Source organism: Galeopterus variegatus, unplaced genomic scaffold (assembly GCF_000696425.1).
Source record: "Galeopterus variegatus unplaced genomic scaffold, G_variegatus-3.0.2 Scaffold7409, whole genome shotgun sequence".
NCBI classification, from domain to species: domain Eukaryota; kingdom Metazoa; phylum Chordata; class Mammalia; order Dermoptera; family Cynocephalidae; genus Galeopterus; species Galeopterus variegatus.
The window spans coordinates 52,645-64,933 of NW_007733520.1; the positions used below are offsets into that span (position 1 = coordinate 52,645).

General features: G+C 38.8%; 1 protein-coding gene across 1 annotated transcript in view; it reads right to left on the minus strand.

The window, feature by feature from the left end:
- Positions 1-12,282, minus strand: part of PPA1 (pyrophosphatase (inorganic) 1) — a 29,614-nt gene extending 17,332 nt beyond the window's left edge. The window contains exons 1-4 of the mRNA XM_008591925.1: positions 12,197-12,282; positions 9,840-9,898; positions 1,339-1,392; positions 372-491 (exon numbers count right to left, since the gene is read on the minus strand). Coding sequence (XP_008590147.1) covers positions 372-491; positions 1,339-1,392; positions 9,840-9,898; positions 12,197-12,260 — 297 coding nt within the window. The 5' untranslated portion in view covers positions 12,261-12,282. The remainder of the gene's footprint in view (positions 1-371; positions 492-1,338; positions 1,393-9,839; positions 9,899-12,196) is intronic.
- Between the last annotated feature and the right edge of the window lie 7 nt (positions 12,283-12,289).

Genomic DNA, 12,289 nt, shown 5'->3' on the forward strand with positions numbered 1-12,289 from the left:
TTTTTTTTTTTTTTTTTTTTTTTTACACAACATCAGTAAGTCAATTTTTAGTAAGCTTTTTAAAAAAGTACATTTTGGGCCGGCCCGGTGGCACACTGCTATAGTGCGCCGCTTGGGAAGCGCAGTGGCGCTCCCGCCGAGGGTTCAGATCCCACATATAGGCCGGCCGCTCACTGGCTGAGCGAGGGGCGGGAGCAACACCGAGGGTTGCGATCCCGTGGCCGGTCCCAGTCCGGTACAGGCGCAACACTGAGGGTTGCGATCCGTTGCCAGTCACGAAAAAAGACAAAAAGGAAAAAAATAAATAAATAAAAATAAATAAAAATTAAAAAATTAAAAAGTACATTTTCAGCAATTGCATGAAGACATACCTGAGGGATGGCACCATAGTTCCAGATATATCCCTTATAAGGGAACAGATTCGCAACATAACGAAGGTTTCCTTTTTTCACGTCTTGTTTAATTGGGTTTAAAGGGTCCTTTGTAGCAATCTGAAATTAAAAATTTCAAATCATTATATATTTGGAATGTAAAACACTACTCAGATAAGGATTTGAGGAAATGAATTAAGGTATGCATGTGCCCTAATTCCACCTTAATGATATACTTGATCCCTAACATTGTTATGATTTGAACTAAGAGTGTTACGATAACCATCCATTAACTGGAAATCAGCCACATACTTGAGGTCTATAGGAACTATAGAAGGAAAAAGACCACTTACTAATTCCAGAAAGCAAAAATTTAATTAATTGAAATAAATCCTAACATTTGAGAAATAAAAGTGCAAGATTTTAATTAGAAGGGCAAAATAAATATTATCCAACTTCAGTTTTCCTTTAAAGTATTTAAAATTATTCAAATATTTGAATGCTTATTACATGCAAAATGTGGTTACTATAGAAAAGTTTAATTAAGCAATGTGTAATAAATAACCATAATGAAAAGGCAACTATGTTAGGTGTCATCAGAAAGAAATTAACAAAATGCAACAGAAATTCCAATGAGCTTACCTGTGGCTGGGATAACTATGGAGGAGTCCGTGATGGATTTAAAGAGAATAAGAGGAGAAAAAGGTAGTTCTAGGCTTTGGGAATGTCAGAAGCAAAGGTGGGGGGAAGAAAAGTTTGGGGCATATTTGCAAATAGTAAATGGTTGAGTCTAGCTAGAGCACAGAGGGAAGTCTGGCAGATGCACTGAGAGATGCAACTGGAAAATAGATTGGGATTAGACCGAGGAAAACCTTGGAGTTTAGATGCTTTATCCTTGAGCAAATCAATGTGGCTAGAGCAAAATGAATATCCTAAGTCTGACTGTCAATGGAAAGAGAAACATTACCTCCATCTTCGCATTAGACCAGCGTGGCACTTCAACTACCATGTGGAACACATCCTAAAAGGACAAAGAAAAGGTAAGATGGTCATAGAAGCGAATTTGTTCTTTTACTTCAGGGAGCCTGCCCTATTTCTTCCAAAGTTAATCTGTTCGCTGTAGTGGATATTTGAAGTTAATAAACTTTTAACAAAAAGCATCAAAAAACAAAGATAGAATGATAGATGAAGAGATAAAGCAAATATAGGAAAATATTAATTGTAGAATCAAGGTGCTGGGTATATGGCTATTCACTGTATAATTCTTTTAACTTTTCTGTACGTTTTAAATTTTTCATAATAAAATATGGGGGGGGAGGGGCGAAAAGAATGTTTCCAGAAAAGAGGGAAACAGTTTTAAACAAACATAACAGAACTTGTATCTCTGAAGAAGGCCATTTTCAAAACAATCATCTAAAAGGGCCGGTGTCATTTCCTCTGGTGACACTGCAATTACTCAAAATGTTCTTGGAACTTCTATCCCAGAGGCAGTTTATAAGACAAACCCCAGATTAGCCTAATTACTTGGTTACAGTTTAGTTTTAGCATCAGACAAAATTAATCAGCTCAATACCCACATTAACCTCCCAATTTGGCTGTTTTTAAAAATCAAGTCCCATGGGCTGGCCGGTTTCTCAGATGGTTACAGTGCGGTGTTAGAACACCAAGGTCAAAGGTTCAGATCCCTGTACTGGCCAGCCACAAAAAATAAATAAATAATATACAAATAAAAATCAAGTCCCCCTCAAGAGGGCTAGAAGTTTGACAGTGAAGATAAAAGAATATGTTCCAAAAATATCTTAACCATTGGCAGTTCTACTATAATTAGTTTACGGCTTTAAATTGATTACTGCACTTTAAAGTGGATATATATTCGGGGGGAAAAATTCCCAGATGCTTAGTTTAAAAACACAATGAAAAAAAAAAGCATACTTTATCATCTCATTTGGCAAACTGGAGTTAAATATGGACTTGACATAGGTTCTGTAATTAAAACTGAGCTTTAAACAGTCAGAGTATTATTCTTACCAAGGAATAAAACTTTAATGCAGTTTTCAGTTCATAGCCTCTAAAAAGGGCACAGATCTGCAATTACTAAATCTGCTGTAACACTTTCATAAAAAGTATAATTTTAAAAGTTGATTTAAAATTAATATTTTAGAATTAGCTCTTTTCTACTTTGCATCATAAAACAGGAACTGATAAACTACAAGGACACAAGTCAAAGGTTTCAAGCCAATAATTACCTTGCTACTGCTTTTAACCGAGCAGAAAAGCTACATAAATTTATATTCGAAAGTTCTTTCACTTATTTAAGTTCTTCAAACCATGGGAGACTAAAGCATTCCATGGGTTTCTGCTCCAAACCTCCTGACACCTACTTGATATAATATAAAAAACAAAAGAATGGAGATATTACTAAACCAAGGACTACATAAACCACTCCAGCTCTTTAAATAACTAGTCGGTTTAGAAAATGTAATTGTTCATAGGTAGAAAACCTTAGAACCAATCTTTGGCCAAATTTCATTTTACGCGTTATAAGTTTTCAAGAACAGTGTCTATCTAGTACCACTTCTCAGATATGAAAGATCTGTAGGTCTGTGATAGAAGTCAGGGCTTTAAAAAAGTTTTCAGCAGCAATATCCTCAAGGTTCACAAGGTGGAGCTGTCACAACATGGAAGATTAACTGAGACGTGAAAACCAAGGAGACTGGTTAATATCTTTTTGTTCATCTTAGTTTTTAATGAAAGTTCTATATCAGATTACTTTATTCCTGTCTCTTCTCAATTGTTTCTTTCTTATATTTGAAAAATATGGAACACTTCACAAATTTCCATGTCATCCTTGTGCAGGGGCCATGGTAATCTCTGTATCGTTCCAATTTTAGTATATGTGCTGCCGAAGTGAGCACTAATTTTTTTTTTTTTTAAAGAAAATGCCACCAAATGAGTATATTCCTTTAATTAAAAAGCAGCAAATATTAGAGCTCACAGAGCTAAAATCACTAATTCAAAGTATGGAAACTATATTGAACGCTTTAATGGAATTAGATGATAATTATGTAAGCCTCTCAAAACAATCTTACCTAATATTAGAAACCCACATAATTAATAGGGAGGGAAAAAAATATTACAAGGAAGAAAACATCCTTCAGAAAATGATAAGAGAATTCTACTACAAACAGAACTATGAAATTGTGAAGGTTTGGTGTTTTTTAGAAATTAGATGGGCCAGAAATAGTAAGGAGTACCTGTAAAACGTCAGTCAATTCATTCATATTTTTCAGCAAATGCTTATTGAGCACCATGACTATATGCCAGATTCTTTTCTAGTCTCTGAAGACTAGCTGTGAAGAAAATAAAAGTTCTTTAACTCTGTAAGAGATGGATTTCCAAACCAGGTACTTCCAGCTTGTAGGCCTCAGGCTACAGCTTGGGGTTCACAAACCTAGGGGAGTTATTAGTCTATAAAATCAATGTTTGGCACATTTTCAAATGCATGTAGATGCTGTAGTAATTACTATACTTTTTTAAAGCAATAAATTTGTAGTAGCCTTGAGTCATTCACTACTCCATCAATAATTATCACAAAGGATACTTTTCAATATTTTGATATTTAAAAAAAACAGCATTCTCATCTTTTTTTTTCTTTTTTGCAGCTGGCCAGTATCATCAAACTCTAGAAAGAACTACTTTCAGCAGGAACTGCTACTAAGAACAACTAATTTCACCTAGACATCATGGCTACAATTGAGGGAGTTGCCACTAGGTGAACAGTGTGATATTTTGGATTTTCAGGGCAAGTGATATAAGAAATTCAGCCAATTACTCCACTGCTAAAAAACTTCCATGTTAAAATATTACATATTCTAATATTTCCAATATTTATGCACTTAGAAATACTGAGACAAGATTTTAAGAAATTTAATATCACCAGTTACAAATTCATGCCTTCTTTCTCTAATCCCAACTAGTTTATTGTCTTATTATCTTCATTGTTAGGACTGCCTAGAACTCTGTTCCCCACTTCTCCCATATGTTGGATTCTAAATCTTTGCTCTGGTATAAAGACTCTCAGCTCCCTGTTTGTTTCAGAGAAAGAAAGGAGGAGGTTAGTCTCCTTAGAGGAATAATTTTGATACACCTCTGGCAGGTAGGAAAAAAGGCAAACTATAGCTTTAGCTCTGAATTCCCAAAGTCAGAAACATAAGAGTTAATCTCACTTCCCAAATTTATAATAATTTCATCAAATAGTCAAGAATGTTTTTTTTTTTTTCCCTTTTTGTCTTTTTTACTGACTGGTAACGGGATCGCAACCCGCGGTGTCGCGCCCATACCGGGGACCGGCAACGGGATCGCAACCCTCGGTGTTGCGCCCGCACCGCACTCAGCCAGTGAGCAGAACCGGTCTCCACAAGGGATTCGAACCCTCGGCGGGAGCGCCGCCACACTCCCAAGCGGCGCACTCTCCAGTGCACCACCGGGCCAGCCCGTCAAGAATGTTTTTATGTTAAAGATGTCCAGATTCTAAGGAAATTAGAAACTTAAATCTAAATTACACCATTCCCTTAATCAAAAAGACTTAAAATAAAATTGTTTCAGGGACAGAAGAAATATATTTTATATCTTGGTCAGGCTTACACTTCACTGATTAAACAGGAATATTACCATAGTACAGTCAGGATAAGTCTCACATCTAAACTGACTAGTGTTCTTGCAGGCCAAGTCAGTAGTGTGACAAGGCATTTACTAATGAATAGGTGATGGTGATTTGGTAGGTTATTATTACTAATGTAGTTAAGTACATATATAGAGAGAACATAGTCTTAATTACATACCATCTCTGAATCTTAGTAAAATTAAATGTGTCTTTATTGAGAGACATGAATGCCTCATGACTTATGATCTGTTTCCAACACTGGATCTGAAGCCTAGTGAATACGACATACTGTGCTGCAGAATTACACAAGTGGCTGAAATTAGCATTTTCAAGCTGACTCATCATGTGTTTCTAGATAACTTCAGAAATCAAGTAAATACCAGACTTAGAAAGAAATACAAAGATCACCCTCTGATCCCACCACCCATTTTTTTCTTGCTGGCTGGTATAGGGATTGAAGTCCAGACCTTGGTGTTATCAGCACCATGCTCTAACCAACTGAGAACCTGCCAGCCCTCACCACCCATGTTTTAGTTTAATTGTTTTGCAATAAAACTTGGAGAAAACAGTGTGGTTGAATTTTCTTCTAAATTCATCTAAAGATTAGACATAGAACAAGAAGCTAATATAAAATAAGAATAGCTCTACCTTTTTTTTTTCTGTAACTTCCAGAGTAGATCTGGAGTATAAAATACCTATCAGAAGAGCTCGTGTAATTAAGGAAATGCTCCACTCCCACAGAAGTGACGTGAAAAGGTGCACCAGATTTCATCATTTCCAAGAATATTTTACCTTAATCAGTGCTCACCAAGTGACAATGGCTCTTAACCCTTATTTTTAAGTTTTGGCTTTAAAGTTGGTTATATGATTATAGAAGGATATACTCTAAGATGTTAAAAGTAAATGGAGTCCTGAATTATTTCCTTGACAAATGGCCAAAGTCTATTGGAGAAGGTAATAGAAAGAAATATGATGAGCAAAGTTCATCTCTTATACTTCTTATTCATTTAGAATTGTAACTTAACAAAGAAAAACATGATTTATACCAACCCAAAAAAAAAAAAATATCTGCTCAACAAATTGTATTGAGTGTCCAGAGGAAATAGGAAATAGTTAAATCCATCAATGTAAAAAAATTAAAAACACGGGGCCGACCCAGTGGCGCACTGCTACAGTGCGCCGCTTGGGAGTGCGGCGGTGCTCCCGCTGAGGGTTCGGATCCCACATACAGACCGGTTCTGCTCACTGGCTGAGCAAGGTGCGGACGCAACACCGAGGGTTGCGATCCCGTTGCTGGTAGGTTCGGATCCCACATACAGACCGGTTCTGCTCACTGGCTGAGCGAGGTGCGGACGCAACACTGAGGGTTGCGATCCCGTTGCTGGTACGGTCCGGTATGGGCGCGACACTGAGGGTTGCGATCCGTTGCCGGACACGAAAAAAGACACAAAAAGGAAATTGCCGGACACGAAAAAAGACACAAAAAGGAAAAAAAAAAAAAAATTAAAAACACACACACACAACTTTCAGTAATACCATTTTCCAATTACACAGATTTTCTACTCATAGCAGGTCAAACTCCTGTATTTACTAATACACACTGCCATATGTATCTATATAACTTAATAACGTAACTTGCCATGTTATAACTAAGAACAACTCCTATTTTTTCTCTTCATATAAGCTTTGAGATGACTACATTTTGAAGACAGGTATTCTAAACATATTCTGTTTATTTTCTACTCTTTATAAAATCAAGCAAAAGGGTCTGCATTTCCAGTTGTCAAACTTTTCTATGATTTGCAATGATTAAGTAATTTGACCATGAAACCTTTCCCAAGAAAAATGAACACTTATACCAAACTGCAGAAAATATTTCATCAAGTCTGAAGCATCAATCTATTTGATCAGAAGCCTGACTTTCTTTTAGAAGGGAAGAAAAGAAACACAGTTCCATATTTATATAAGCTCCCAAGAGTCACCTGAAAAACAAATAGAAGCCTACATTGTCACAACAAGTATTTAACATGAAAGTTTAAGACATGGAATAGACGGCTGGCCAGTTAGTTCAGTTGGCCAGAGCATGGTGTTATAACACCAAGGTCAAGGGTTCAGATCCCTGTACTGGCCAGCTGCCCATGGAATAGAAAAATATTAATCTTCTAAAATTAGTCATGCTATTCAAGCACTTTAAAATTTAGGTAAAGCTTTTATCTACCAGTGTTTCATACTGTTTATACTATGTTCTGGATTTTAAAAATTTCTAGTATCACGGAAGTCCAATAGAAGATACTCTTATCTAAGAGTGCTTTTATATTTGATCCCAAAATAGACCCAGAGCAAAGGATATCCCTACAATTTAAAAAAAAAAAAACCCCAGTGAGTCCTTGATCTCTGCTTTCTCGACCCACTGGATTTGGAAATAATCCAAGCAAGGTATCTGAATCACAAGAATTTCCAGATCTGATTACCGAATGGCATATATTAAATATTGTCCACACGGAAAGGTCCTGACATGGAGTAGAATATAAGCCCTTGGACATTTTCCTTAGGGAAGCTGACTGAGTTGTTTTAAAGGTACATTCTCACTTGATAATGAAATTCCCTTGTTATCACCCCTCAAATGACTGACCGTATTAGAGATAAAGTCTATGGCCATGCACACAAAAATGTATTTATGTAAATTTAGTTGCACTGGAATAAAAAAATTAAAATGAAAGAAACTCACACTTCTGTAACAAACTGAATTAATCAGATCTTTTTGGGCTATAATCCAAAATAACTTCTACTACACCGTTGCGTTTTAAATAAATAACTTCCTTGAAAACAAAAGAACCCTTTCTGGCCTCTCACGCAGGAATCAGAAGCCTGAGGTCTGTTGCAGTCTGGACCACTCGTGAAATCCAGAGTTGTTACAGAGCTTATGCTTTTGATCCGGAACAGGATGGTATGAGGACAGAGTCTTCAGCTGAGTAAGCCACATTATAGACACAAACAGTGCCATACAAGACTTCAGTGTCTCATAGTAATCTGAATGATGATGTTTTACATGACACCAAAATGTAGTCTATTTCCTATTTTGGAGTAACTTGAAGTAGCAATATTAGTAGTTACCACAACTTCTATGATCATTCTGGTCTTTGGCTAGAATATTGTCCAATTGATAATAAACACGAAAAAAACAGCTTTTCCTTCCTTAACACACCTGTATGCGAGGGTACCACCAATAAATGTAAAGTCGTTGTTTTATATCTCTTCATTATTCAAAATATTCTGGGACATTATTGTAAAGTACTTTACAGTATGATATCCATACTATTATACAACAAATAATTCAAGCCAACCAAATGAGGCCAATTCAAGAGGAGAAGAGGATTTTGCAGTTCATATTAACTCCCAGGAAATCAGACATAACAAATTAGTTTCTGAATAAACACAACCTTGAGACTCCCACAGGGAAACTCATGCCAATTAGAGGTCCCTCCTGTAACTGTGGCACATAATTGGCCTCGGGCTGCTTGCTCCATTGCCTCCAGCTGGAGCCCAGATCAGGCAGTCTCCTCTGAAGCAATGTGTTAACTGGACTCTCTGCCAGTGTTGGTACAGAACTGCAGCAAACTTCCTGGTAGAAGTACAATGAATTTGTCTACTTCTATCTGATAGTCAAGCCCTTTGTCTATTTCTATCTGATAGTCAAGCCCAGAAAAACAGTAAGACTCTGCACACACAAGGACAAAATTTCATCTTTACTTTTATTCTAGACTTGCATTGGAATGTGATGTTCACATGTATTATGTATCGACCTCTAGCTAAGGAAGGTCAATAACCTATGTAGCTTTTACAATTCAAAAAGCTTTGTATTCAGTGTGAATCAAACTTCCTTAGTAAAGAAAAAAATATGGAAAGGTGTAAAAAGAATCAGATATTTGTCCTGTGAGAAGTTCCTAAATACAGTACAATCGTTCTCCCATTGGGAAGGAGGTTAAAAAGACCTTTTTTTTTTTGGCAGCTGGCTGGTAAGGAGATCCAAACCCTTGACTTTGATGTTATCTACATCATGTTCTCCCAAATGAGCTTATGGGACAGCCCTCAAAATAACCATTTAAAATTGTACAAATAACACATGCTCTTTGTAAAAAGATTAGAAAATATAAAAAGGCAAAAATGGAAATAAAACAAAGAGAGTCACAGGTAATGCCACCACCCAAGAATCATAAAATATTCTGGTATATATAGCTGTAGACTTTTTTCCCTAGAAAAGTAAAAATTCTTACCAATTTGTGGTCAACCTACCAATTTGTGCTAAAATTAGATTTCTTCAGCTCACCGGTATGTAGGAACAGATGTTTCTTTTTGGAAGTCTGTGTACTTACTTTTATTAACACCATTTGCAAATCTTAACTCTACTAGCCTATTAAAAGTACTGAATTTTCCTGTACTCAATGAATAATCTAGTTTATTTTTACTGTTTAATAAACATCCCACAGCCAAAATCCTGTGTTGCCTACCTAGTTTATTTTAAAATCACTAATAAAGTACTAAGATTTTAGTTCCAAATTCATATACAGAAAAGACCAACGTGATTGTTTTAACCAAAGCACCTTTAAAATTTTTGCTTCTATTTCTCTACTCCTTCCCCACTTACAGTTGCTTCTTTAACCAAATAATCTGGTTTTAAGACTGACTTTTTATTTAGTCAATGAATTTTTAACTCATAGCAGTGAGGCATTTTAAACACTTTTAGGAGACATGTAAGAAAATTCATATGTAGAACTAGCTGATGTTCAAAAACAGAGATGCCTTACCTTATCTGCATAAATTGGAATATCATGAAAGGGAGATATATATTGTCCTTTTTCATTTTCTGTAAAATAAATTAGGAACAGTTATTATGATTAACGATATTGCCAAATGCATGAAGTACATGATTTTTATACCAAGATTTTATTCCCGAACCAGAGAAACTGGTTGTATATTCCACTTTTCCTGACCCTCCTCCAAGACTGGGTTTAGGTTTTCATTCTATGCACTCCATAGGCATCTAACCGGTAGTAACCCCTATAATGAGAGCAGGGACTGCCTTACACACCTTTGCATCCCCTGAGCCTAACAGTGCCTAGTAACACAAAAGGCGATCAAAATGTTTTGGACTGATCTTAGTTAACAGTCTACAGAACTATTATGAAGAACTTGAGGAGAATTGGGGTGGCCAGTTTGCTAAATTATAAACCACGTTGCTTTGAGTCATGATCCAGAAAGATAAAGCCAGCTTAGATTCTGATTTTTTCATAAATATAATCAAGTTGCCACAGCACCTTCACAGAGACCCTCTATACTCCAGAGACCTAACTACCATACCTAAAAAGTAATTTTAAAAGTCCCTCACTATTCTGTAGGAAACCTAAGCGTTCACCCACGTTGCAACCCTTCAAATTCAAAAACCAAAGTGGAATAGAAAAAATTGAACAGTGACCACTCCCAACCCCATAAAGGTCCCTTCAGAGTCAATTGTGACTCTGCAGTCTGTCCAACTCTTATCAGTTTTAAGGAGACTGACAAATGTAACATTACAAAGGTAAAACATTTTATTCCTCCTATTAAGAAAGGATGCTAAGAAACCTATGACTTAAACACACACACACACTTAAAACTAGATAATTATATGGTTGGTTCTAATTATTGGTATTTCTTAAGTCCCATTTGATAAGAAAAAGTTACTTTACCCAGTGACGAAGTCAAGGAGTAGCTTTGGTCTCCCATAATGGCCATCAAATACTGCCAGTACATAAGTAAAGAACAGCGTGTGTGTTCTGCATATACAGCTTGAAGACAGTTACTTAGATGATCTCCTCACCTTCACACTAGAGTCACCTCTCTAAGCCCCTCCTATAGAGAAATTGTGGAGCCAACACTATTTCCAGAAAACAGTTCCTGCACCGCCCTTGCTGCTTAATCCAAAATTAAATAAAATAGGGAGTCCTACCCTTCCTGCATTTTACCTGGTAACCTAATCTTCAGCTAGATGTGTAAGTTTAGGGTTCATTCCTCTCCTCCCACACCAGCAACTTCTTGCTAGGAGCTTTGTTCATTCGTTCTGCGTTCCCATTAGTCCCCTCTCCTCCCGTTCCCTTGCCCTTCATACACAATTCACAGAGTCCGCTGCATCTGCCCATTTCCTTCCAAATAAAACAGCAAGGAGGTTACAACAGGAGCGCCTTTGGGGACACACTGTCGCACGCCACCTTTATTGTCAATAATCTCGGGGGTGGGGGGTGGAGCCGTGGTAAGAGGGTAAAGATAAACCCCAGGTGGCTTTCCTCCACCTACAAAAGTGGTGGGTGCGCCAAGGAACTCGGAGCGCCGCCAGCCTGCAGCCTCCTCGCTTCTAAGTGCAGCTCTAAGTGCAGGGCTGGGGAGAGGTATCCCCTAGACGCCGATTCTTGCACAATGGTAAAAACTTGGCTCTTTCTTACTCATGCTTCCCAGACTGACGTCACCTGTTTGACTGGAGGAGACCAGCTTTCTGTTTCATATGGACCATTCCCAGCATCAGCGCTGACGGGAAAAAGGCGGCAGGAGAGGCAGGACCGCTATTGGACCCCTGAGGATAGGCCCAGCATCTCCACTGCCGGCTCCTGATCCTGGCCTCAGTTTCCCCGTCTGCAGAATGGGGGTGGGGGGGTGGACCCCGCTCAGCAGCGACAATCTGAGCTTAAGCGGCGGAATTAAGGTCTTAAGGAAAGTCACCGCCCCCCCGTCCTGCCCCCTGTTTCTTCAAACTGAGCAATCCTCTTACGGGGATTATTTTACCTCCAGGCACCTTTCTAGGGTGGCTCTGGTTTTCTTTTCCCGTGAGAGCCTGCCAAGCTCGACACCTGCAAAACTAGCGTGGCCCAGGTTCGGTCCTAGCGAGCGTGCGAAAGAGGGTATTCCCCTTCAGCACACAGCGGTGGCCGGAGGCCGACCCCGCCATCCCGCCCACCGGCGGGAAGTGTGAAATGTGAGGGCCGGCCAGGCCCGGGGACGGGCCCGAGGAGCCCGGCCCACGACGGGGACAAGGGGCCGAGAGCGGGCCGCACCCGCCCGCGGGACGCGAGGAGAGGCGAGGCCCGAGAATGAATGGGCGGGCGGGGGAGAGGGGCCGCGGACCGCCGACACTCACTGAGGAAGACTCGGTACTCGAGGGGGAAGGGCGCAGCGCGCTCCTCGCTGCTGAAGCCGCTCATGGTGCCGGAGACAAGCCGCCGCCGCTGCC